At 40.2% G+C, this 25,788-nt stretch overlaps 1 protein-coding gene across 1 annotated transcript; it reads left to right on the forward strand.

Moving 5' to 3' along the window:
* Positions 1-8,440: 8,440 nt before the first annotated feature.
* On the forward strand, positions 8,441-25,303 carry CNN2 (calponin 2). The gene is made up of 7 exons (XM_063455562.1): positions 8,441-8,649; positions 19,991-20,112; positions 20,329-20,395; positions 21,771-21,908; positions 23,461-23,577; positions 23,750-23,896; positions 24,398-25,303. Exons 1-7 carry the CDS (start codon positions 8,590-8,592, stop codon positions 24,650-24,652), a joined length of 906 nt encoding a protein of 301 aa, XP_063311632.1. The 5' UTR covers positions 8,441-8,589; the 3' UTR covers positions 24,653-25,303.
* Positions 25,304-25,788: the final 485 nt, after the last annotated feature.

The raw sequence follows: 25,788 nt of genomic DNA on the forward strand, positions 1-25,788 counted from the left end.
AGGGAGAAAAGTAAGTGTGTGTGCTTGGATCCATAGTGTGCTGCATTGCAGGAATTAGTAATACATGTATTTTTAATACAGCAGCATCAGTGTGTGGCTTCTGCCCAAAAACTAATTAAAGAAGAGGAAGGCTTTAGTGATAGTGATAAATAAAAGCATAGTTGAAGGTGGATTAAGGACAATAGTGATTCAGATCCAGATTAGAGTCTATTATGGGTATTAGGCAACACAATAGTATATTAATCAAGCCAACCAAGCTTATACATACCTTACTTTATTAAATAGACAATAGACCAATATTTACAGGTTTCGGCAGATAAGGAAACTTAACAAGTTTCAAGAAATGGCATGAGAATCAATAGTGATAAAAAGCGTCCTTGCTGTTAGGAGATGGATTCACAGGTAAATATTGCAATATTATAACGAAGTCTTTTCACAACTGTTGGTTGAAATCTGAACATGCATTTGAAAATATATACATCTGCTTTTGAAAATATATATTTTGTTTTCTTTTCTCTTCTTTTTAGTTTTCTGTGAAGGTAAAAGAGTTTCTGCTTTTTGAAGTGGTCATGGAGAAAGGAACGTGTATGTGGAGTGTTACTGCTTGTTTCGGACTGCCAAATGTCAGTTTTGTGCAAAATTGATGTCTGTTGTCAGCGCACACTACAGACAGATGTTCTCCGCTTCTTCTTTGCATGCAGGGCCTGCAAGAGGAAGCTTGTGTCTTCCCTCCCGCCTCTCCATAACCGCCATTTATTTTTTTCCCCATTTGATAATACCGCCATTCATTTTTTTTAAAGTTCCCTACTCCTGACCAGCTCATAGCGTGCACATGCACTTTGAGTCAGTCAATTAAAAGGTCAAATCAAAAGGTTCTCTATGATAAGCCTTCGATTGAACCTTGAAAATGCTGCCATGATGTCAAACAGGGGCATGCTGAGCAGAGCCACAAGGTTAACCCGACGCTGGATTTCAGGTGCAGTATAGCTTGTAATTTTTTTTTATTATTTCACCGTTTCAGAGGAGCAGTAGGGCATTATTATTTTAAAAAAACCAAAAATGTGCCTTTATATCATTTACATTATTCATTTACATTACATTAAATATTAAATAACAGTGTTAGTGGAGGAAAGTGTCCTACTGTTTATAATTAACTCTAATACTACATGTTTGATTTAAATGAACACAGCGCACTGTAGTGGTTATGATGCCAGGAGACCCCCAGCGACCCACACTAAAAGAAATCAAACCATTTTACAAAAGTTTGACTTATTGGTTGAGAGTGTCAGCACCGCCAGGCTTAGCTTAGTATTTAGAGATTTTGGGGGGCAGCTAATTGTAGTGATTATGATGCTTGAAGTGTTCCTTTAAAGCAAGGATGTCAAACTCAAATTGTGGCACAGGCCACATGAACAAGGTTTAAGGTTATGTGGGCCGCACACACACACACACACACCACACACCACTGACAGACACACACACACACACACACACACATACTCACTGACAGACACACATACAGACACACTGACAGACAAACACACACACACACACTCACTGACACACACACACACACATACTCACTGACAGACACACACACACACATACAGACACACTGACAGACACACACATACTCACTGACAGACACACACACATACTCACTGACAGACACACACACACATATACTCACTGACACACACACTCAAAGACAGACAAACACACACAGACAGACACACTGACACACACACATACACTCACTGACAGACACACATACTTGCTGACAGATACACACACTGACAGACACACACTGACAGACACACACATACTTGCTGGCAGACACACACACTCACTGACAGACACACACACATATATTCACTGACAGACACACACACACATACAGACACACTGACAGACACACACATACTCACTGACAGACACACAGACACACACACACTTGCTGACAGACACACACACAGACTCTCACACACACATACAGTCACACTGACACAGACATACTCACTGACACAGACACACACATACTCACTGACAGACACACACATACTCGCTGACAGACACACACATACTTGCTGAGAGACACACACATACTTGCTGACAGACACACTCACACACACATACTTTTCATTATTGCTCCCTACCTTTTGGAGCCGATGGAGGGCATCTCCCTGGGGTCCTTCCTGCTCCTCACTGCTACCGCGCGTGGTTTAGTGATGCCGGGTGCCAGAATATGACGTCATATTCCGGCGCCCGGCTTCACTTCAGTCGGCGCGCGAGGGAGCAGTGAGGAGCAGCAACACTGAGCTCCATCTCTGGCCCTCCTCCCGGATGGGTAAATGTTAGCAGAGTAGGCACCTGCAATGTGGGGAAAGCAGGTGCCTACTCTGCTATAACACTGAGCATGCACTCGCGGCTCGCGGGCCGCAAAGATGGTCCTTGTGGGCCGCGAGTTTGACATGCTTGCTTTAAAGGAACACCATAGTGTCAGGATAAACCCCTTATTTAGTGCAACAGCCCTCCTTTAAGAGCAGGAAAAGATGGTTGAACTTACCTGTTTCCCACGCTACCCTGGTCTTGCCGCTGTTGGCTCTACCTCCATGGCTGAGATCATCAGATTTGATGGTGTTACTAGGTTTTAATGTAAATGCTACCTTTTCTCTGAAAAGGCAGCGTTTACATTAAAAAGTCTGCAGGCATAGACTATAGACACAAGAGCCACTACATTAATAGATTCAGTCTTTTCCAGAATTCCTTCCCTTACTATGTCCCTCTGGGGTTCCCCCCTCCCTACCTCCCCCTCCCCCCCCCCCAATTTTTATATATTTGGTAGATAACTTTTTGGCTTCTAGTGTTTTGTGTAACCACTCTTTCGATTTTCCAGTGAGCAGCATGGAAGGTCATTGTTGAACCTTGATTTATATATAAATCTTTAGAGGTCTACCCATGGTTTAATGCCCCTTACCATGCTTTACAGGAGGATAGACCCATTACCATATATATGTAATCATTATATAATGCATATGTATCTCAAAGGTACCTTTTTGAGTGCTTTAAGATACCTAGATCAGGGCTTGACAAATTGGCTTTGAATCTAAGAGCCAGTTAAAAAAAAAGTTAGGAGCTAGTTTTTGTTAAACTAGCAAAGCTTTATTTCCAACAACAAATATAACAGATCTTAAAAAGGCACTTAAGTCACCAGAACCACTACAGCTTAATTTAGTAGTTATGGTGTCTATAGCCTGTGCATGCACAATAGCCTCTCAATGCTTTCCAAGACTGATGATCTCAGCCGTTGAGGCGGAGCCAGCCACGGTGTAAGAAAAATGGTGAGTAAAATCGGACGGTTTGCCAGTAACTTTAATTATTTTAGCTCATTTTTTTTTGTGTGTCCATGTATTTTTAGAAATAAAGTACCAATGTGCACACATAATCACTGACAGATACACACACTCACAGATTTGACATACACTTTACACACACACATACTCACTGACACACACACTCACTGGCAGACAGACACACACATACACACACACAAATACACAGACACAGCACACACACTCACTAATTAAATATGATTTGTTTTATTTTAATTTACATCCACCCAGTCTTTGGAGAACTGGAGTAGGTTCCTTTCTCTGGGGACCATTGTAGATGCTGTAATCCTGTAATCTTCTTCCTCTGCTCACTTATTGATGTCTGGGCCGGAGTGACCTCATATGCCGGCTCCTAGTATCACAGCAGGGCGCAGAGAGAGCAGAGCAAGAAGATTACAGTTCCCTCGCTGCCGCCTCCATTCCGCACAACTCCATAGGCCATAGTGCCAGAGCGTGGAGATGCTCAACGTAGGTGCTGCACACTGTCCTTGGACTAGGAAGCACCTCTGGTGGCCGTCTGAGTGACAGCTGCTAGAGGTGTTACTAGGCAGCAATATAAACACTGCCTAGGGCAATGTTTACATTGAAAAGCTTGCAGGGACAGGCTATAGACACCAGAACAACTTCATTAAGCTGTAGCGGTTCTGGTGATTATAGTGTTCCTTTAACCCCTTAAGGACACATGACATGTGTGACATGTCATGATTCCCTTTTATTCCAGAAGCTTGGTCCTTAAGGGGTTAAGATCTGTTACTTTTGTTGTTGGAAAAAAAAAGAGATTTGTTAGTTAAAAAAAACCTGGCTCTGCATACTTAGATACACAGGTACATCTGGATAGTTGTAAAGAATATGGTGTAATGATTCTCAAAATGGCAGTAAAAATATGGCTACTTATGGATGTAATGCCACATAAATTAAATACAGTTGATGTACTGTACTACAGTTGATTTCCATGGTAATGTACAGATTGTGTGCATTTATGAGGGTGACATCATAAATATTCTTTGTGCATGAGAACTAACTGGAGCATTGGCCAATTAATTTTAATTGAATGCAATCTTATCTCTAAATATTTATAAATAGAAAAAAAGCCATGGTTTAAAGATCACATCAGTGACCACTTTTTCCAGGAAGCCAACCAGGCCTTCACTTGCGTTAAGCAGCACTGTAAAAGTGCTCTTCTATATGTTAAAATAGCCAGATACGGTCAGGATTTTGATTAGATCATTCCAAAGCCTTACTTTTTTTTCTTCTTCTTTTGAATCATTCTGTGGTGGAGTGTTTTGAACTTTGACCTTTTGCATAATCCAATTATCCTTCAGATTATGTACTGATTTGTCCAATCTCTTGTCGGCTTATTGTGGCAGTTCCTTAGATGTTGTCCTAGGGGGTTCTCTGACTTCCTGGATGAGTTATTGCTTTGGCTTGAAGACATTTTGTTAGATTGGCTATATTGCTAGGAAGATTCATAATTGTTTCAAGTTATCTCCATTTGCTAGGAAGATTCATAATTGTTTGAAGTTATCTCTATTTGGAGATTATGGTGTGATTTGCTGGAGTCCAAGGTTTTAGACACAACCTAGTAACTAGACTAGACAGTAACTAGACTTGTACACAAATTCTGTTCAGCTGTGCTAAACAAATCAAATGCCTGTTAATCCCTGGATGAACAAATTGATTAGTTTGTAAAATGCCAAACAAATAGATTTGTTTATCCACTGACTAAAAGGCATTATATTCTTTCAGTGCAGCTAAATATGATTTTTATACCCTCCAGTGGGTGCAGACCTAAAAGGATCACTATAGTGTCAGGAAAACAAACTCATTTTCCCGACACTATATCATCCTTGGGGGACCCTCACCCTCAGGCTCCCCCTCCCACTGGGCTGAAGGGGTTAAAACCCATTTCTCAATGCTTTCCTATGGACGTTCTGCACGTTGGATGCATATTTCGCATCCAATTTTGCAGAAGCACCTCTAGCGGCTGTCAGGAAGACAGCCACTAGAGGTTGGATTAACCCTGCAATGTAAACATAACAGTTTCTCTCAAACTGCTATGTTTACATGTGAAGGGTTAAAACCTGAGGGACCTGGCACCCAGACCACATCATTGAGCTGAAGTGGTCTGGGTGACTATAGTGTCCCTTTAAGGTGCAAGGAGCCAAAAGAACTGCCTGGCGACACCTGAAACTATATTTGTATCTTTTATTCCATAAATGTCACACCCCTGTATGAATATCTGAAACCATTGACTTTGACAAATATGCAAAAGTAGAAGAAATTCAAGAAATCACTTCTAGCCTGGAGTAACCCTTTAAATTTTATTAGACATATAATCCAGGTGCTTACCTAGTTACATTAAATAGGTTTCAGGATGGATTTAACACTCTTTAATTTTATAGCAATAAATGTAAACATTTGAATGTATCTTATTTGCAGTAGATCAGTACGATTTGAAGCCATTTTAGAAACCAGGAAATAGTTATGAACCTCCAAGTGCTTTCATATGGAGCCCTGTAAGAAACCCTAAACTTTGTTACGCAGATTGTGATGTATAGATCCATAAATATCAGCATAATATATATATATATATATATATATATATATATATATATTTATTTGCTGCCTTTTTTTTTTTTAAGGTATAACATACCAACTGTTCCAATTTTGTCAGAAATATCCTGATTTTGGGCTCTTGTCCCAGTGTCTCAGGAAACTGACCCCGGCCAGCACAGTGCGTAAAAATAAAAACGCATGCACAGTCATCATTAAAAGCGCATGCACTTTGAGGAGGAAAGAGAAAGCGCAGCTAAAACACTCTCAGCGGGTTCCGCAGGTTCTCAGCAGGAGCCTAAGCACAGCACAGTGCATCTAATGAGGAGTTTGAGGACAGTTTCATAGATGCAGGACACAAGGGGACTAAATCAGGATGGAGGGACAGGACCCTGAAATCGTGACTGTCCCGCCAAAATCAGGTCTGTTGGGGGGGCCTACTTATAGCACATTTGAGACAATTGAGCCAATCCAATGTATCTCGGAACCATTAGCTGCAATATCCATACCTCATTAAAGGACCACTCTAGTGCCAGGAAAACATACTCGTTTTCCTGGCACTAGAGTGCCCTGAGGGTGCCCCCACCCTCAGGGACCCACTCCCGCCCGGCTCTGGAAAGGGGAAAGGGGTAAAAACTTACCTTTTTCCAGCGCTGGGCGGAGAGCTCTCCTCCTCCTCTCCGCCTCCGTTCCTCCCCGTCGGCTGAATGCGCACGCGCGGCAAGAGCTGCGCGCGCATTCAGCCGGTCACATAGGAAAGCATTCATAATGCTTTCCTATGGACGCTTGCGTGCTCTCACTGTGATTTTCACAGTGAGAATCACGCAAGCGCCTCTAGCGGCTGTCAGTGAGACAGCCACTAGAGGAAATAGGGGAAGGCTTAACTAATTGATAAACATAGCAGTTTCTCTGAAACTGCTATGTTTATAAAAAAATTAGTTAACCCTAGAAGGACCTGGCACCCAGACCGCTTCATTAAGCTGAAGTGGTCTGGGTGCCTAGAGTGGTCCTTTAAGCGTCCCTATTTAGGAGGGACCGCCCATGTTTTCAGCCCAAATCCCTCTGTCCCTCTTTTCTATCCGAATATGCCTCTTTTCTAGGAGCTCCATATTGGTGGTGTGTCTGAGTGTATACCAAAGCTCTTCAGCAATAATACTCATAGTAATGTGTCTTTAAACTATAATAAATGTTTCTAAATATCAGTCTGTGTAAAGCAGATACATTGCTTGTGTTCTAAATTGTATTTCAGTTGCATCATTTGTTATTAATAAGTCACCTAAAATTTCTCAGAACTGCCCTGCCACTGGCCACACCCCTATTCACACCCATCAAATTAAAGTGGCCCTCTTATCCATCTAAATTGTTGGGGGGCATAAATGTCAAAATGCTAATATTGTACATAGTTCAAGGAAACAGACAGTATCAATGCACCAAAATCAGTACATTAAAATGGCACTTTCACCCCTCTCCCCTCCCCGCAAAATGAATTTCATAATAATAAAATCTTTATGAAATACAAATATTGACTGTGTTGGAATATCACTGAAATATGTATAGTCAAGAGATATACGGAGACAAAATAGGGACTACTTTAGCTAACTATTTTTCCGACACCTGACACTTCTAGACACTGGGCAAAGCTATTGCCGTCTAGTCTATAAGTGTCAATTCCCCGGCCATCACCAGTGATCGGTGCAGGAGATTGGCCGTGTCCTCCATAGACCTTAATACTGTACTGTCGAGCAGGCACGAGTGATGTCAGCTCCTGAAAAACGAAGGAAGAAGATAGCGGCGCCTGCAAAGGATAGGTTCAAATATGTTAAACTTACCTTTGCCTGACCTCCCCAACCACTGGCCACCCAGCAGCAATGTTATCAGTAGGCTTTGCAAATCATGCAAAGTCCCCAGACAATGACAGTAGCCGCAACCCCTTAAGGACACAACTTCAGAAATAAAAGGGAATCATGACGGAATATTTCCGTCATGTATCCTTAAGGGGTTAGATTACTAATATTATTGTTAGTTTTTATGAATAAAATACATCCTTTAATAATTCATATTCATTAAATACTTGTTTTTTTTTAATAAAAAATAATTTCCTTGAGTGCCCACTCTAATGAAATGTTCTATGCATCCCATGTAAAAGTGCTTGCAGTTGTTTCTTCCTTTGAATATCACACACACTGTACAACGAGCTTGTATCAGCACACAGGACTATGGTTCTAAATCTATTCCATGCAGTTTGCATATTATTTTTGATACGTTCTATAGATGGCTCTTTCCAGTCCTATCTCCATATCGGTTCCGTACCGATACCTGGACCCTGTGACTATCCAAGGAGTAGGAGTAACTACCTGATTCCCGTTAGATACTTTTTAAGAATTTTGGGAAAGGCAGGAAATACCCGTTCTGAGGAATTCAGGGCAATATGCCCATATATGGGGATTTTATCAGCCAGCCAATGAAATCGCAGTGGGGTGGGGAGCCTGAGGGACAGACACTGACTCAATCAGAGGAAACTGACTCAGACGGAGACGGACAGATTGACTGTGGGAGAGGGAGGGACAGACAGAGAAAAGAGAGAAAGACCAGTGAAGTCATCCAAACTTCAGCAAAGTCAGAAGCTACCTCCCGCAAGAGCATCATGAGCTCCCAGTTTAACAAGGGCCCGTCCTATGGACTGTCTGCAGAAGTCAAGAACAGGGTGAGGATTTGGGGATGTGGAGGGAAGGTGTGGCATGCTGGGGGGGAGAACTATGGCTGCGCAGATTGCTAGGTGCAACATATCTCATACATGTACTGGTGCAAACATATCTCATACATGTACTGCTGCAAACATCTCATACATCTACTGCTGCAAACATATCTCATACATGTACTGGTACATATACATATCTCATACATGTACTGGTACATATACATATCTCATACATGTACTGGGACATATACATATCTCATACATGTACTGGTACATATACATATCTCAGACATGTACTGGTACATATACATATCTCATACATGTACTGGTACATATACATATCTCATACATGTACTGCTGCAAACATCTCATACATCTACTGCTGCAAACATCTCATACATGTACTGGTACATATACATATCTCATACATGTACTGGTACATATACATATCTCATACATGTACTGGGACATATACATATCTCATACATGTACTGGTGCATACATATCTCATACATGTACTGGTACATATACATATCTCATACATGTACTGGTGCATTCATATCTCATACATGTACTGGTACATACATATCTCATACATGTACTGGACATGAGATATCAGTATTACAATACTTGGTACTTGTAAATACTTTCAGAGTGCGGTGAATTATTCTCAGGATTAACCCTATGGTAATATACATAATAATACAGATTTTTCACTACAGCCCCCCTAAGGTTTAATTCAGTTGGTGTCTCCTAAGGGTAACTCCTAAGTTATTATAGAAGTACAACTCCTATGATACACTGACCAAAGCATCATGTGAGTTGTAGTTCTGCATCAGCTGGAGATCTACCTTATATTTTATTTCTTTGATATGCCTAGGTTAAAGCCTATTCAGCTCTATATTGTCCCGATGGTACTATCTTTCCCCATCACCTGTTGGGCATGGCGGCATCAGTCTTTCTATCGTTTCTGACCTCAGTACCTACTTTACAATACGATCAAAACAAATGCAATTTGTTGTTTTTTCTCCTGCAGATATTTTCTGCATGCTGGTACCATTATCTTCCCTATGCTCACCTGCACACACTTCTTCCTTTTTACAAATAGCATGTAGCTATATGGGTCTCCTGAGTCTGGCATGATAGAACTGTCCTGTCATTTCTCTGCTTTAGGACCAGATGTAATAATTTCTGTATCTTGTGCTCCAAAGGCTAGGTATGAGTAAACCTTAGTGACATGGTGAGCATTAATACTGAATTCCAAGTAGGTTTGGGCAGATTTCTTTTGTTTTTTTGAAGTACATCTTTTCCACTGAATATGAGTGGAAGCAGGCTGATAGTTGATGATATGCTAAATCACTCAATAATTTACCGAGCAAGCCTAGATTTGTTCCTGGTGACTTGATGAGGGTCACTACAGTAGTGCTATGTACTCACCACACGCTACAAGTGCATACCTGTATTGGGAGGGAGATACCCTTATTAAAAATCATGGTCAATATTTATTAATTCCTCCCACTATAACACTATCTGCTGTGCTGTGCAAATACTCTTGTCTGGGACAGGCAGATGGAATTTTTGGAATCCACAAAGATTCCAGCATTTTTTTTCATCTGGCAATTCCCCAAAAGAGGGTGGGGGGGGGGGGGGGGCTTTTTGCTTTTTTTTTTTCAACATTCTTATCCATAAGGTATTTATTCACCAAACTAGTATCTGGTAAAAAATTGCAAAAACATATCAATTGGAGAATATTTCCAATTTGTCATTTGTCTTAAATGTAATATATTATCCACAATTTCTGGCTTGTGAATAAAACACACACGTGTCTCTTAAACTGAGATGGTGGTTGCTTTAGATTGTTACTGTTATTATAATCTTTTTGTTTATAGAACGTCAGCATCATTCACATTGATTTTTCAAGTGAGTTCGGGGAGTACAGCGTATATACAGTATAAGACAAAACACTTAAACCAGGAAATATTGGGGGAAGTTTGCTTAATTCCTGTACTGTAGACAGTCACTAAAGTATGTGACAGTATTGATTTCAGATGCTTAGATTTTGATTAGCTTGTATACAACCCTATTAGATCTCTTGAACAAGTTGCTTAGATCCCTTCTTCCATTGGTTTACAGGTAAATTTGCATTTCCTTTTTGGTGTGCAATAGCACAACTGCTTTTTTGTTTGTCTGAATTGTACAATTTGGCTTGCAGTTTTCTATAGTCTTGTCTTCGGTGAATAAACTCTATTATTTACTTGTTTTCTTTTTAACTTGTTTTACAATGTTTTAAAGGTACCCTGTAGGCACTGTAACTGCTTCATCTTATTGAAGTGTTTATAGTGTCAAGTCCCCTGACTCTGGCCATCTATTTAGCAATAACGTTTTTAATGTTTTATTGCAAAACATTGGCATCCTCTCAGTGTTGTTTTGGATAATGAGGAAGCATTAGCCTTAGCATCAAGGGTTCGCTGCGAATGGCTGAGAGTGTCAGCCTATCACAGCGCCTATTGTTGGTATGAACTACTATGGCTGAAAAGATGTATGCAATTTGTACCTTAGATATACAGTACCATAGACATAGAATACATAGACGCCGCACGTCTATGGCATTGCGTGCTGAGCGTCGAGGAATGCGGGCGCCATCTTGGACCGGTCACCGCTCTACTGAAGCTATTGAAGAACCCTTGGAAAGTCCATCTCACAAAAGGTAAGTGAAGGACTTTGGGCACTTATAGTCCTTAATACCCCTACCCCTAGTCCTTAATACCCCTACCCCTACAGTGTTAATACCCCTACAGTGTTAATACCCCTACCCCAGCACACATAGTGTTAATACCCCTACCCCAGCACACTATGTGTATTAACATTGTGTGTGTAGGGGTAGGGGTATTAAGGACTATGTGTGCTGGGTAGGCTGGGGTAGGGGTATTAACACTGTAGGGGTAGGGGTATTAAGGACTAGGGGTATTAAGGACTAGAGGTAGGGGTATTAAGGACTATAAGTGCCCCAAGTCCTTCACTTACCTTTTGTTTCCAAGGGTTCTTCAATAGCTTCAGTAGAGCGGCGACCGGTCAAAGATGGCGCCCGCATTCCTCGCCGCTCAGCACGCAATGCAGCGTCTAGGTATTCTATGTCTATGTACAGTACCACAAAGTAGGGAACCAGCTGGGGCTGACCATGGACCCTTATTTAATGTTAAACCACTCGAAAATGGTTAAACACTGAACGGAGAGACAGCACCAGAGGACTCAAGATATAAAATGGTAACAGTGTTTACGGTGTCTCTTAAGAGATGTGTCTGTCTACATGAAAAGGTAGTGCTCTAATTTAATATGAAGTTACATAATGTGAAAATGGCTGGATTAGAGAAAAACCCATGATGAAAACATATGGCTGCCTGTGCTGTGTTAGTCTGAATAATTTTACAGAGAATTACATTTGAACTTTTATATTTATGATTTGGGCATCAGTGCAGTCTATAAAGGAGTTACTGCTCTGCTCTTGACTGTCATCTGTTAAAGGAACAGTCTAAACACCATAACTTAAACAGCACGTTCATAGGATAAGTAGTCAGATGTTTTGAGGAAGGCTTAACAACTTACCTGGGGCTGCCGGCCCAGTAGACTGAGGCAAGTTGTCAAACCACTTGCACAGAGTTTTATTACTTACACAGGGAGGGTACTGGATTATCACAAAACCTGCTGCCAACTTCCTTTTATTACATAACTCCCACGTGTCCCTATTTAGAAGGGACAGTCCCTATTTTGGAATCAAATCTCTCTGCCCCTCTTTTCTTTCCCAATGTCCCATTTTTCTAGGAGCTCCATATTGTTGCCTGAGTGTATCACAGAACTTCACAACAATAAAACTCACAGTAATGTGTTTATGAAATACTATAAATGTGTTTAGAAATTGTTCTCTCTATATAAGATACATCGTTCTTTTCTAAATTACATTTTAGTTAAATTAATATTTCCAAGTCACCTAAATTTTCTTAGAACAGCCTGTCCCTGACCATACCCCCAATGACCCCCAATGACACCCCTAAATGCATTGAGGCAAAATATACAGCTTTTATACTGAGCAGTTCTATGTTATTGTTTATACAATGGGTCAATATAAGACACAACCTGTAGACTCATTACAAATCATGTGAGTGAGTTTGGCACAAAACGGACACGCTTCCCACCTGTCAATGAATTAACTCAATTAATCCAGTCCAACCCCATATTCATATTTGTTGTTAAAATGCCTAAATTATTATTCAAAGGTGTCCTCATCGTATAACACCCTCCTGACAACGACCCTTCAGTTCTCTTCACTTTTGCCAAGCAGACATGTCAGTACAAACTAGACCAGTCTGGCACCCTCTGCAAATTGTAACTTTAAATTCTTACTCTTTGCTTATCTTCTCATAGAAAGGCGTTTGATTAGACTGCTTCAGCGCATACAGACGCTCAGAGCCACCGAGGGGGTGGATTGGTGGAGGAGAATTGATTTTTAAATAGATTTCAGCATTGGAGTGAGGCAGGGGGAACGCACAGAGGGAGGAGAAAGCAAGTTTGCTGCCTGCAAAGGAGAAGCTAATTACCTTATGTCCATTTCCAACGTACAGTGCGCGCTGACGACGGGCATATTTTTTTGCACAGAATGAAATTTGTCAGTCCTGAACAGAGTTTAAGGCTACCAAAGTCACATGTGCTGGGGGTGTAACTAGCCCCCCAGCACACAAGTGCAAATATCTCAATATATGCAGCATGTCAAGCTGTAAAGACATGCAGACTCCTACCACCATGACCACTACTAAAAGCAGAAGTGATCATAGTGGTCGAAATAATCCTTCAAACCCCCTTCTTTGATCATATTCTAAAGGATACAGCCCCCATCTCACTTCCTGTTGTGAATAAAACTGAACGTAGTGGTAGGTGGTTTTCTTAGAACTGGGACTAACTTTGAATAGTTCATTCTGTGATGATGATATTGGCTTTGTGCAAAGAGGACAGGACTGTATAGCGCACTCTAAATTTAATGGGAAACTCAAAGCATCATAAGCATTCCAGCCCACTGCATTGGTTATGGTGCCAGGAGTGCCTTGCTGCTGTCACTTGGGAAGTAGTCAAACATATAGTGGATTTTAGCACATTTACCTGTGTCTTACGAGGTGCTTACAGCCGCAGCCCCTGTAAGTTAGCTATGCTTCAAATTTGGCTATTGAATTTCGGCATTAGTGAATAACCTGTAGGACTGCTTAATGTGGAACAGTACAAGGGCACTCCTGGCACCATAATCACTAGAATGAGCTGTAGTGGTTAGGGCGCTTGGAGTGTTCCTTTAAAAGCCATTCATTTTAAATTGTCAAGTGCCATGAGTGCTCCTGCCCCTCCCTTCAGAGTAAGAAGTGTGGGAACTCTGCAAATATAGTAAAGGATTGATCACCCTTAGAAAATGATGGAGGAGTGTTGATGTCATTTGTCAGAAGAAGCTGGGAAAATATACATTCTGCAGTTGTTAAAGCATAACTAAATATTAATATTGTGTATGGTATTTTTTTATTGTTAAAGTCACAAGCCACTAACATGAAAATAATCCTCCAGGCATTTCTTTCGCTGACATTGAAGCATATTTTTTATCATGCTCTGGGGAAAAATGTCAATTTCTAGAAGTTGTACTGCATTATGATTCGAGAGAAAAGGGACCAACCCATGGAACAGTTACTCCAACCACCACGATCACTTCTACTTTTAGAAATGGTCATGGTGATAGGAGTTTGTACATGCAACATTTCTGCTTGAAATGCTGCACATCCAGAGATATTTGGATTGTGTGCCGGGGTCTAGTTACACACCCAGCACATGTGACATTAGCAGGCTGGAGCTATGCCAAATGTCAATTCTATGCATATTTTATGTCTGTCATGAGTGCACTTGTGGCAGGTGTAATGGAAAGTTGTGTCTCCCCTCACTCCCTACTCACTATACACTCCACTATTTTATTTTTCTTGTACTTCCCACCTCCTTTCTCTCCCCACTTACTATCGTCAGTTCAGAGCTGGTTAAATGTTCCAATCAAAGCCTTCTGTATGATAAGCCTTGGATTTGACCACTGTGTGGCTACAGTGGTGTCAGCTCCAGGAGCATTGCCCTGCATTGGATTCAGGGTACGTAAAGCCTTAGTTTAATACCTTTTTTAGCGATTGGAATGCGGGTTGGACCTAAAGAATAATGCCCTATAGATATAAATGGTCGTAATAACCCTTTAAATTGGATCCCCGTGGCATTTTATTGAGTCCCCACTGGTTGGAAAAGGCATATAGTATTAGTAAAGCCCCCTATATTTTTTTTTTTTTTTTTTTTATTCTTTATTTTTGTTGTGCATTTTATACAAAGTATTGACATACTCCACAATAGCTGGTTTGGGAATAAACTAACAGTAATCAGTGGTATGGATTCTTGCACATTTTTTATATAATTCTAAATATTCATCTGGTAGGCTAGACAGTAGAAACATTTAAACCAAATGTTAAAGATAAAATTAACGTTTAACTGTGTCAGGATAGGTAGGTTAGCATGGATGTCCACAAGCTGGAGCTGCCAGGCTAGGATGTGCACTGCGTAGGCATCAAAGATGTATTAATATAGTAGTGACTTGGCAGCGTCAGCATGCCAGGGGATATACTTACAGTGAGCAGTGGCATAAAAGCATACAAAATGAAATACAGTTCTATTAGTTATCTGATAGGCTAAACATAGAGGGCATTTATATAAAATAAAATATTAATGCAATGAGTTAGAATAAAATAACAATTATACATTTGACATTTAGCAGTGCTAGTGTAGGTGAATTATCTTGGTTATCCACCTTTCGGGTCGGTTAGGCTAGGGTGTAAGCTGTGAAGGCATTATAGGCGCACATACTTAGTAATGACACATGCAACAGTAGCTTGTCTGAGGATAAGCTAAGTAATCTGCTAAGTAATCAGCGGCCTGCGACCATGCACATTTTGTATAATTCAAATAGTCCTCTGATAGGATAAACAGTGAGAACATTTAAACAAGAGAACAGAGATAAGGTTTACGTGTAACAATGTTACTGTAAGTAGGTGAACACGGATGTCCACAGTCTGCTGCAGTTAGGCTAGGGTGCTGACTATGTAGGCAAAATGTGTATGCTTGTGGATTGTTGCTGGGGAGCGGTAGCCTGTTTAGGAGGCTGCAGTGGCCCGCAGTATTCTTACAATTTAGTATGCCCATGTTGGAATGCTCGAGTCTCCTCTATCAGGTGGTGACTATACTGCCCTGCATGTTATTTAAGATATACCCAGCTCGCACTGCGAGTAGGGTGTGGGAAGATATATATAGCGTCGATGGCTATTAGTGTACTTCTGGCACAATCTGATTTGTAGCTGTGAGTGTGAGTGCTGATCTATAATATATAACAAACCCAACATAAACCTATGTTACAAGTAGTGTCATACGCGGCATAGTGTAATATAGTCACATATCATATTTACGAGTCGTTTCAGGGGAAGGGACAGCTTCGTGTCCGGTAAGTCCTGGTACTTCTGCTGTGGTCCATGAGCAAAGCAAGGATTAGATATCCTGTCCAAGGGGTAGTAAAAGAGGCTGGAGCAAAACTTTAAACCGCCTCAGGCACGATGATATGGAGCGGCGATGTTAGTATGGTAAGTTCGGAACTGTGTACTCCGGTGGCAAGGTATTTGCAGCCTGGATAACAAAGCTGCAGTAGGTTGTCTTGCCGTCCACAGCCGGTACCTGTGTTGTGTGCTAGTCCCGGTCGTGGGGGTTCGGAACTGTGGATAACCGTAAAAAACTTGAGTGTCGCTGGTGAAGAGTGGGAAATGTCACTTGAAGGTCTATGGTCTCAGGCGTCTCAAGTCGGCGGGTCGGACTGTGTCGGTCCCAGAGGTGTTCTCGGGGTGAATTCACGTACGGTGGCTGGGTTGATCGTGGACAGTCCTGATCCTCTCGTGGGTGCAGCCTGGAGTATACCCGCGGACTGTAGAAGTGCTTCCAATTCCTGGAAGCTCTGCGCTCTATGTGAGGTCTCGTTGAGGGTGAGTAGTACTGCTCGCGGGGTTCCCCAGCGGTAGGGCAGGTTTCTTGTACGGAGGAGTTGCAGTAATGGCTGTAGAGATTTTCGCCAGACAAGCGTGCTCCTGGTGATGTCCTGAAAGAAGGTTAGTTGGCTACCTTCAAACGATAGGGGTGTTTTGTCTCTCAGCGTGGCCTGGAGAGCCGCTTTGTCCGACACGCTCTGGAAACGTATAATAAGGTCTGCGGATGCGGTCAGTGGGTCCCGGGTCGGCTTCGGTAGCCTAAACATCCCGTCCAGCCTCAGGGATTTCGCCTGTTTTGGAGGGAGCAGGGCGCCTAGTAGGCGTCTAATATAGTGGGGCGTTTCAGTAAGGCTCACCGAGTCAGGTATTCCCCTGATTTTCAGGTTATGTCGTCGCCTTTGATCCTCCAGTGCATCAAGGCGATCTGCTGTGGTCTGCTGCTGCCGTGCTAAGTCAGCCACTTGTTGCTCTACTACCGTTAACCTGGTGTCCTGGGTGTTCGCACAGGCCTCTAGTTGGGTAATCTTCAACTGGGCCCCTTCTATGGCTGCTTTGTAATAGGCCATATCTGCGGATAGGTCCTTGCGTAGGTCGGCTAGCATTTCTCTAAGCTGGCTTGCAGTGACCGGGTCTCCGGGTGAGCTGGTCACCGTGTTTTGTTTAGTCGACGGTCTGAAGGACGCTCCCTCCATCAGGTCTGATGTGAAGTCCTCTGAGGAGTACGAGGCTAAATCTTCCTCCAGCGCCATCTTGGACCATGCGGCCTGTTGCGTGTTCCGCAGCATGTCGGCAATGTTCCGTCCGGGAGGGCTGTTATCCGCCCTGGATTTCTTGGATTTTCTGCCCATGTTCTGCTGCACTCCCGTGGGTGGGATGTTGGGGAGGTTTGTGGGTAGAATTTGCTGTTTATGGGCCTGTTTGGGTGAATTGGAGTCGGAGCTCGGTGAGATGCGACCGCTTCGTTGTGCTGCTGGCTCCGCCCCCCCCTATAATTTGTTTGAGTAGCAGCACAACATTCCCAAATGCAATTGTAGGCGTTTTGCATATGGTAATTAATTTTAGTTATATATATATATAATTGAACTGCTCTTAGTTTGGAGGAGACATCTGGCTTCTACTGCAAGAGAAATTGGATTCTGCACATTCGCCGGGGGACAAAACAGGTTGCCAAATTACTCTGGGAGGGAGCCAGGGCCCCCTAGCACCAAAACCACTGCTGTAGTGGTTGTGATGTTTCTTTAATGCTATCCGAGATAGCAAGCATGTGCCATCAAGCAAAATATGCTATATGAAAGTTCTAAAAGTCATGTTTTAGTTTTGCTTTTAGACTGGATAATATGATCCTTTTAATCACATCTGGCACTGAAACGGTTAATTATGCCTTCCTTACACACTTACAAAAATAAACATTTCCTGTGAAGTATGGCATCTTTACACATACACAAAAAGCCTCTTTCCCATTTATGGTCTGGCTTTTGTTTCCAGAAGACTTTGAAAAGAGTATCATGGCAGTGATTGCTGATCTTGAAAATGGTGATTGTATTACATGTTAAGACAGGAAGGAAAACACAGCTTTAGTTCTTCTCCTGTTTTTAAGGGGGGTGGGAAATCTCCTGTTCTGGCTCTAAGATGCTAACCTATAGTGAGGGACTGAGCCTCTCTAGACTGTGACGGAAAAATAGGGGAAGCCAGGGCTGGAGGTCATACACTACTTTTTTTTTCAGGTGAGTGGAGATTCACAAATGTGCTTGACCACCTCTTACCCAATGTTATCAAGCATTGCATTCATAAAATCCACGCCCACTATATGCATATGAATACATCTGTATACTAAATGGACACTCTTAGCACCAAAAGCACTGCGTCTTAAAGTGGCTCTGTCACACAAAGAATAATTTAGGAGCATTTCATAAAGATAACATTTTTATGAATTGCTCACATTGACTATGCTGGAATTTCAATGATACTCCAAACAGTCAAAAGATATAAAACAAAGTAGGGACTAAATTGTCTTATGGCAAAGCTTATGAGTACCCTTTGGTTTATTTACTGAAGTGAGAATTATGGAGAATTTCAGGTATATCGCAAATTTTAGGCGAAAATCTCAGAAGTGAGAAAATTTGCAAACTATTTTTCCAGCAAGGCCATTTTGCCCCCCCCCTCCCCCCAAAAAGAAATTCCCTTGTCAGTTATCTACAATTCCCTGTTTAATGAATAAACCCGAAATTACTCATGAGTTATCTGACAGAATAGAGGCCGCCTCTGTAATGATTCATTTTTGTTCTGCAGAATTTTTGCCATAAATGTCTGTGGAACCAAGTGAAACCAAAGCTGCATACCTAAAGCTATAGCATAGATCAGAAACAATAGGGTTTACCATGTGTGGTTAAATGACAGGAAGGAGTACAGAAGGAAGCTATAGCTGTACAGAATGAGAAACAATCACACTACAAGATTTCTTCAAGCTTTCTTATATAAGTATTTTATTTATAAAATGTATTAAAGGTTTTAGAAAATAAGATATTTTCTGTACCTTACTTTAGCAGTGATTAAATGGGCATTAACTCTCCTCCCTATCACTGACAAAGGAAGCACCTCTCTGAAAAGGCAGTGTTTACATTAAAAAGCCTGCAGGAACATGGCATAGACGCCAGGATAACTAGACTAAGCTGTAGTTGTTCTGGTGACTATAGTACCTCTCTAAGGTAAACACTGCTTTTAGATCACTGCCTAAAAACACCACTAGTGGCAGTCACTACATTCATGTTTGTTGTTAAAATGCCTAAAAGGCCACTATAGGTGCTTCCTTGGTCAGTGCTGCACAATGTTCATGGAGGCGCATTGATTCAATGCATCTCTGAGGAGATGCTGATTGACACAGCGTGGCGTTTTGCTGCGAATGCGCGAAAGCTTCTTAATGGTTTACTGTAGGAATGCATTGGATTTGATGAAATCATCAAGTTGTATAGTAAGTCTTCCTACCCTGACCTGATAGTCATGTAGTTGTTTCTCCAAATATGTATATATATTTTTTTAGTAATGTGCTACCCCTGGGCAGTAAAAGGATTAAAAATGTGTTGTAATAACTGGTATAATTACTGGGTGGGTTTACCATGTGTTGAGTGAAGTGACATTGAATTACACACCCTCCTGAGAATGATACATTACCGTACATGACACAATGTTTTGTAGATAATCCACACTAATGACAAGAGAACTGAAGTTGGTGCGGTGTATGTAACAACCTATTTATCTGATGTCTTTTTCAGCTGGCAATGAAATATGATCCCCAAAAGGAGAACGAACTCCAGGTCTGGATAGAGGAGGTCACAGGGATGTCCATTGGACAAGACTTCCAGAAAGGGCTGCAAGATGGTGTTATCTTGTGCGAGTGAGTACAAGGGTGTATAAATGGCAAGTGAACATTGGATAATTTGTCACGAAGTGACTTATATTGTTAGTGTTCACACCCACCTTCTATAATGACAGTTTGAGCCCCCTACTAATAGTGTGTAATTTTACATGAACAATGTTTGGAAGAGAATTGTTAAGCACATTGAGCACTAGTAATTAGTTAATTGGTAATTACCTAATCTCATTCTTGCAGACTCATGAACAAGCTCAGCCCAAACGCCATTCCAAAAGTGAATATCTCCAAACAGAACTGGCACAAGGTAAGTAAAACAATCATCAAAAATGTAAGGCTTGGTAGAAAGAATCTGTTTTGTAAAATTCAAATTAGTTGGTGCATATTATCTGATTTCATTTTTGGCTTAGGTAGCTGGATGTAATCAATAGGTTGTACGCTTTCACATCAGGAGTTGAGAATAAAATACCATAAAACATTGTTTAAGTGATACTTTTATTGGCTAACGTAATAAATATATTGTGCAAGCTTTCAGCACACTAAGGTCCCTTCATTAGGCATGTTTGTTGGGTGAAGCTCATATATTTAATTATACATCGTTTGGAAGAAAAAAAATACAAATTAACCCCTTAAGGACCAAACTTCTGGAATAAAAGGGAATCATGGCATGTCATACATGTCATGTGTCCTTAAGGGGTTAATACACAAATTACATTAAGATGAAATAGTTTGTGGTGGAAAATAATGAAAGAAAGTGTCTGCAATTTGTGTATATGTATTTATTTCTTTATCCTGTAAGTTGTTCATCAATATGTCAGAGCTTCACCAAACAAACCTGCCTAAAGAGACCTTAACATCCAGAAAGCTTGCAAACTATCCATCTTTCATTAACAGAGAAAGGAGTCGTTTATACAACTTTTTTTTTTTTCTATTCTCATTTAGTTAACTGGTTAACACGGTACCAATAAAACAATTGATCGTATATCAGTAATTGATATAGTCAACATTTTGGTACACACTCCTTAACATACTGTTGAATGTCAATGTTGGCAGGCCTGCTTTTAAAATGAACAATTGTAGAGGTGATGGCTGTTCTACAAGTAGTGTAAAATCATGGTTTCCTTTGTGGTTCATGATTAAGACATTTTCTCTGTATTTCTGACTTCTGGTATTGACCTTAGCTTGTTTCATTGACTCTGAGTATCTCTATTACTTTGACTTTGGCTAGTTTTCTAATTTCTCTGCATCTCCCAAATCCTGATCTTGGCTTTGTTATGATTTTTTTTCCATATTCTTGTATTAGCCCGTTACTGTATTCTCTGATTTTGTGATTTCGATTTTTTTGTGGTGGGGTACGTACAGTAATGGAGGATACAGTAGTCCTGACATTGCAGTAATCTTGACATTCTCTTTAAATGGTTAATGAGTAAAGAACATCCTTATGCAATATAAGACTTATTTTTAGTTTTACAAGGTAAAGGATCACAATATTTATTAGAAGAATGTGATTACACTTGATGTGGCATGTGTATATTCTATTATTTTTATCATTTGAGGATATCATGGATTTTCAGTATAGTTTTCATCCAGGAAACTATGCAATCTCTACAACATGTAAACTATTTCTAAATTTTACCAAAAAAAATCTAATTTACAAAACATTAATATGATTTCTTATCCAGCTTGAGAACCTCTCCAACTTTATTAAAGCCATGTCAAGATATGGGATAAAATCTGTGGACCTGTTTGAAGCCAACGACCTATTTGAGAATGGAAACATGACCCAAGTCCAGGTCTCTTTACTGGCACTAGCTGGAATGGTAAGTATGCATTTGTGGTGTGGGGTATCTTTCCTTCTGGAAAGTTAGTAAACATGCTACTTGTATGATCTACATATGTGGACAACTATGTAATTTGGAGTTAGAATGTTTTATTACTTGTGAATTTATGCTAATCTGTCTTTGTTTTTTCTTTTACTAGCTGTGAATTATGTACAAATGATTTGCAAAGGGATTGTACATTTTAGTAGAATTTGTTGAACTTGAAAATATCTTCCAATCACTTATATAGTTTGGCATACAATTTGCAGTTCTCCACAATTTCTGTTTAAAGGTACACTATAGCCACCAAAACAACTTTAGCATAATAAAGCTATTTTTAGATATAAATCTTGCCCCTGCAGTCTTGCTGTTCAATACTCTGTTACTTAGGAGTTATATCATTTTGTTTATATAGCTCTAGTGATACCTCCCTGCATGTGACTTGCACAGCCTACCTAAATACTTCCTGTAAAGAGTCATCTAATGTTAACACTTCCTTTATTGCACATTCATTTTCATATAGATTTTCTTATCTCCTGCTCTGTTAATTGCTTGATAGCTCTTACAGGAGCCTCCTGTATGTGATTAAAGTTCAATTTAAAGAGTAGGAGATAACAACTAAAGTTAACATCTGATTGAAAATGACACCACTTTTTTCATGCAGACTGACAAGTCAAAGCCAGGGAAGGTGTGACTAGGGCTGCTTAAACAGAAACAAAAGGGATTTCACTCCTAAATGGCAGAGAATTGAGCAGTGAGACTACACCATATACTCTGTACACCAAAACTGCTTCATTAAATTAAAGTCGTTTTGGTGGCTATAGTGTACCTTTAAACAAATAATCCTCATGGTTTACCTTATGAGCAATCTGTTAAATTACATTTTATGAGAAAGTAAGGTTGACACCCAGTTGACAGCTGATGGTATTGTTTTTTCTATTCTACAAAAATACACATAATGACCTTTTAAATATTGAAAGGCATAGAATAATGAAGATCTATGTTTATTTAGCTTGGTTTATATTCTCACATGTCTGCTTCTGCTCTTAGGGTGGGGGCGGCGGGGAACCCAACAACTTGATTATTGGTTTACCAGCTTTTAACCCCTTAAGGACCAAACTTCTGAAATAAAAGGGAATCATGACATGTCAGACATGTCATGTGTCCTTAAGGGGTTAAACAAACGTCAGCAAATTGTTTAAGAATGTACTAATTTAATAATTTATTTATATAGTGCTAAAATATTTCACAATGCTAAATGCAATGAGTTATGGATATAATTAATACTCAGTTTGGCAGACAGAAACTAATATAATAGGTTATTTATGCACACTATATCTCTACAGAAATATTTGATTAATATCAGATTTTCTCATGTCTACAGCAATGTGGGCAGATAAGATATGTAGAGTGAAAGAGTGAAAAATGATCAAAATGGGTTAAAAACACAATTGCAACTTTCTTTACTGCAGTTTAGGATGTGCTTAAAGTTAAATGGGTTGATACAATAATTTCATGAGTGTCACTTAAATATTTTGTGCTGCTGTTTTAGGCAAAGACACGTGGTCTGCAGAGTGATGTTGATATTGGAGTGAAATATGCAGAGAAGCAAGAGAGAAACTTTGATGAGAACACAAAGAAAGCAGGGCAATGTGTTATTGGGCTGCAGGTGAGCTGGTGGTGGGGCTAAGGTGAATATAAATTCTGGAGGGGAACTACATGAACTGCAGCTGACAAAGGTGGGAGGAAGTGTTTCAGAAGGATAAGGGAGAGACGTGGCTTGGTTAAAAGCTATTGGTTTGTTACTTTATGATTAAATTCAAATACATTTTTTTTTGCAGATGGGCACAAATAAATGTGCCAGTCAGTCTGGCATGACAGCTTATGGCACAAGAAGGCATCTTTATGACCCAAAACACAACATTTTGCCACCTATGGACCATTCCACAATTAGTCTACAGATGGGCACCAACAAAGGTGCAAGCCAGGTAAGCGACAAAGGCTATTCGTTGGCTGGTGGAATGGGAGGTTATAGAAATCCTGAAAGCACTAAATTCATTAAAATTCCTCATTCATATTTTAGATTATTTTGTATTAACTTGTGTATTTTGTTGGGAAGCAGAAACCATGCTTACTTGGAATTATTATTATTGGCATTTATATAGCGCCAACAAATTCGGTAGTGCTTTACAATATTATAGGAGGGGGAGATTTAACAATAAATGAGACAATTACAAAAACTTACAGGAACACTATGATGAAGAGAACCCTGCTCAAGCGAGCTTACAGTCCAGAGGAATAAATGTGTTGTCTATGATATGTACAATGTCACAACATATTTGTAGTATTAATGTCCTGAAATTGCTAAGGATATTTGTTATATTTTATCAATCATGTATGTGGTTGTAAGATGAGAACTCGAACATTAATGTGAAATCTTCGTTCAGATTTGTTTGTGTCTGTATGTAACATATTGTGGTATGCTTTAGGTGGGAATGACTGCACCAGGAACCCGACGTCACATTTATGACACAAAAACAGGGACAGAAAAATGTGACAACTCCTCTATGTCGCTGCAGATGGGCTACAACCAGGGAGCCAACCAGAGTGGGCAGATCTTTGGCCTTGGTCGGCAAATTTATGATCCCAAGTACTGCCCTAAGGGCAATCCTGGTGATCTGGAAGGCCCAGATGATCAGGAAGACCAGCAGGGATACCATTACCATCAGGAGCAGGACTTCTGAGCTACTGTTGGTGGTGCTGCATTACTCAACATGTGTTTTACGTGGACCATTTGTGTTCTTTGAAACTTTGAAATCATCTCTTAAGTCAATCAATTTCCTCTAGTCCATAAAGAACACTGAGGAGGAATGAACATTATTTTATTTTTATTTTTTTTATTTTTACAGACTAAAAAAAAAAAAAAAACAATCAGAAACTTTTATTATGCATATTGGAATGTGTATGTACAATTCTTATTTTTATTTAGAGAGCTTGTGAGGGGCGGGGTCCTTTATGTTATACTGTCCTGTATATCAAGGTTAATTTAGAATTATACATGTACCTTGCGTGCTCTCAGGGCTATACAGTGTTATTCCTCCATAATGCGTAATTATGGAGTTATTGAATATCTCAGTGCCTTATTGGATTTAAAGCTGAATTGCCAATAACTGTGACTCCTCCCTTCATAGTGCAGCTATTTACCTAATATTTAAATGGAAACATGGAAATTGCATCCTCTTTTTAGTATTTCTTGCATCTCCTCATTCCTTCTTCGTCGTAAACATTGCCCCATATTTGCAGGACAAGGGCTTAATGTTCTGTAGATTTAACTTTGAAAATATAAACACATGGTGTATAGAATGTGTAGATGTCTCTATAAAAGGGCAAAGCAATCTGCAGTTCTAAAGATGTGCAAATTCTCTTTTCATCTTACTGGAGCAAACCATTCTTTTTTGAGTATATTATATTTGTGTAGAATATTTTATGACACTTTATTATTTTCATACCTATTTTCAATTAGACCAATGTACCTCCACTACCTGCCTGTGTCTTAGGGACTGGAATGGCACATATGCTCCACGTGCCTGTTAAAAGTAAAAGAGTCCTCTGTGTACTTACAATTGGCTTCAAATGAATATGCTTCACAAAGTTGGCATATACTTTTAGATGAAGTCCATTTTGCAAGAGCAGGATATTTAAAGGTTCCTGGAAAAGGCAGTATTCCCTTTTATTGTGCATCTTCTGTGCAAACGACAGATAATGATGACGTTAATGGTTTAGCATAATTCTTTGTGAATACAGAACATCATTGGTTTATCATACTGTGTCACAGAAGACTTTCTGACCAATAAAGTAATCAGTACTATGTACTTATGCA

The sequence above is a fragment of the Pelobates fuscus genome, chromosome 5 (genome assembly GCF_036172605.1).
Source record: "Pelobates fuscus isolate aPelFus1 chromosome 5, aPelFus1.pri, whole genome shotgun sequence".
Classification (NCBI taxonomy): Eukaryota; Metazoa; Chordata; class Amphibia; order Anura; family Pelobatidae; genus Pelobates; species Pelobates fuscus.

What these genes read in the sequence shown, in the direction of transcription:
- CNN2 (XM_063455562.1), top strand. Translation starts at nt 8,590, where the DNA reads ATGAGCTCCCAGTTTAACAAGGGCCCGTCCTATGGACTGTCTGCAGAA. An exon ending in CCAAACAGAACTGGCACAAG is followed by an intron (nt 20,396 to 21,770) that starts GTAAGTAAAACA and finishes TTTCTTATCCAG; the next exon opens with CTTGAGAACCTCTCCAACTT. An exon ending in CCAACAAAGGTGCAAGCCAG is followed by an intron (nt 23,897 to 24,397) that starts GTAAGCGACAAA and finishes GGTATGCTTTAG; the next exon opens with GTGGGAATGACTGCACCAGG.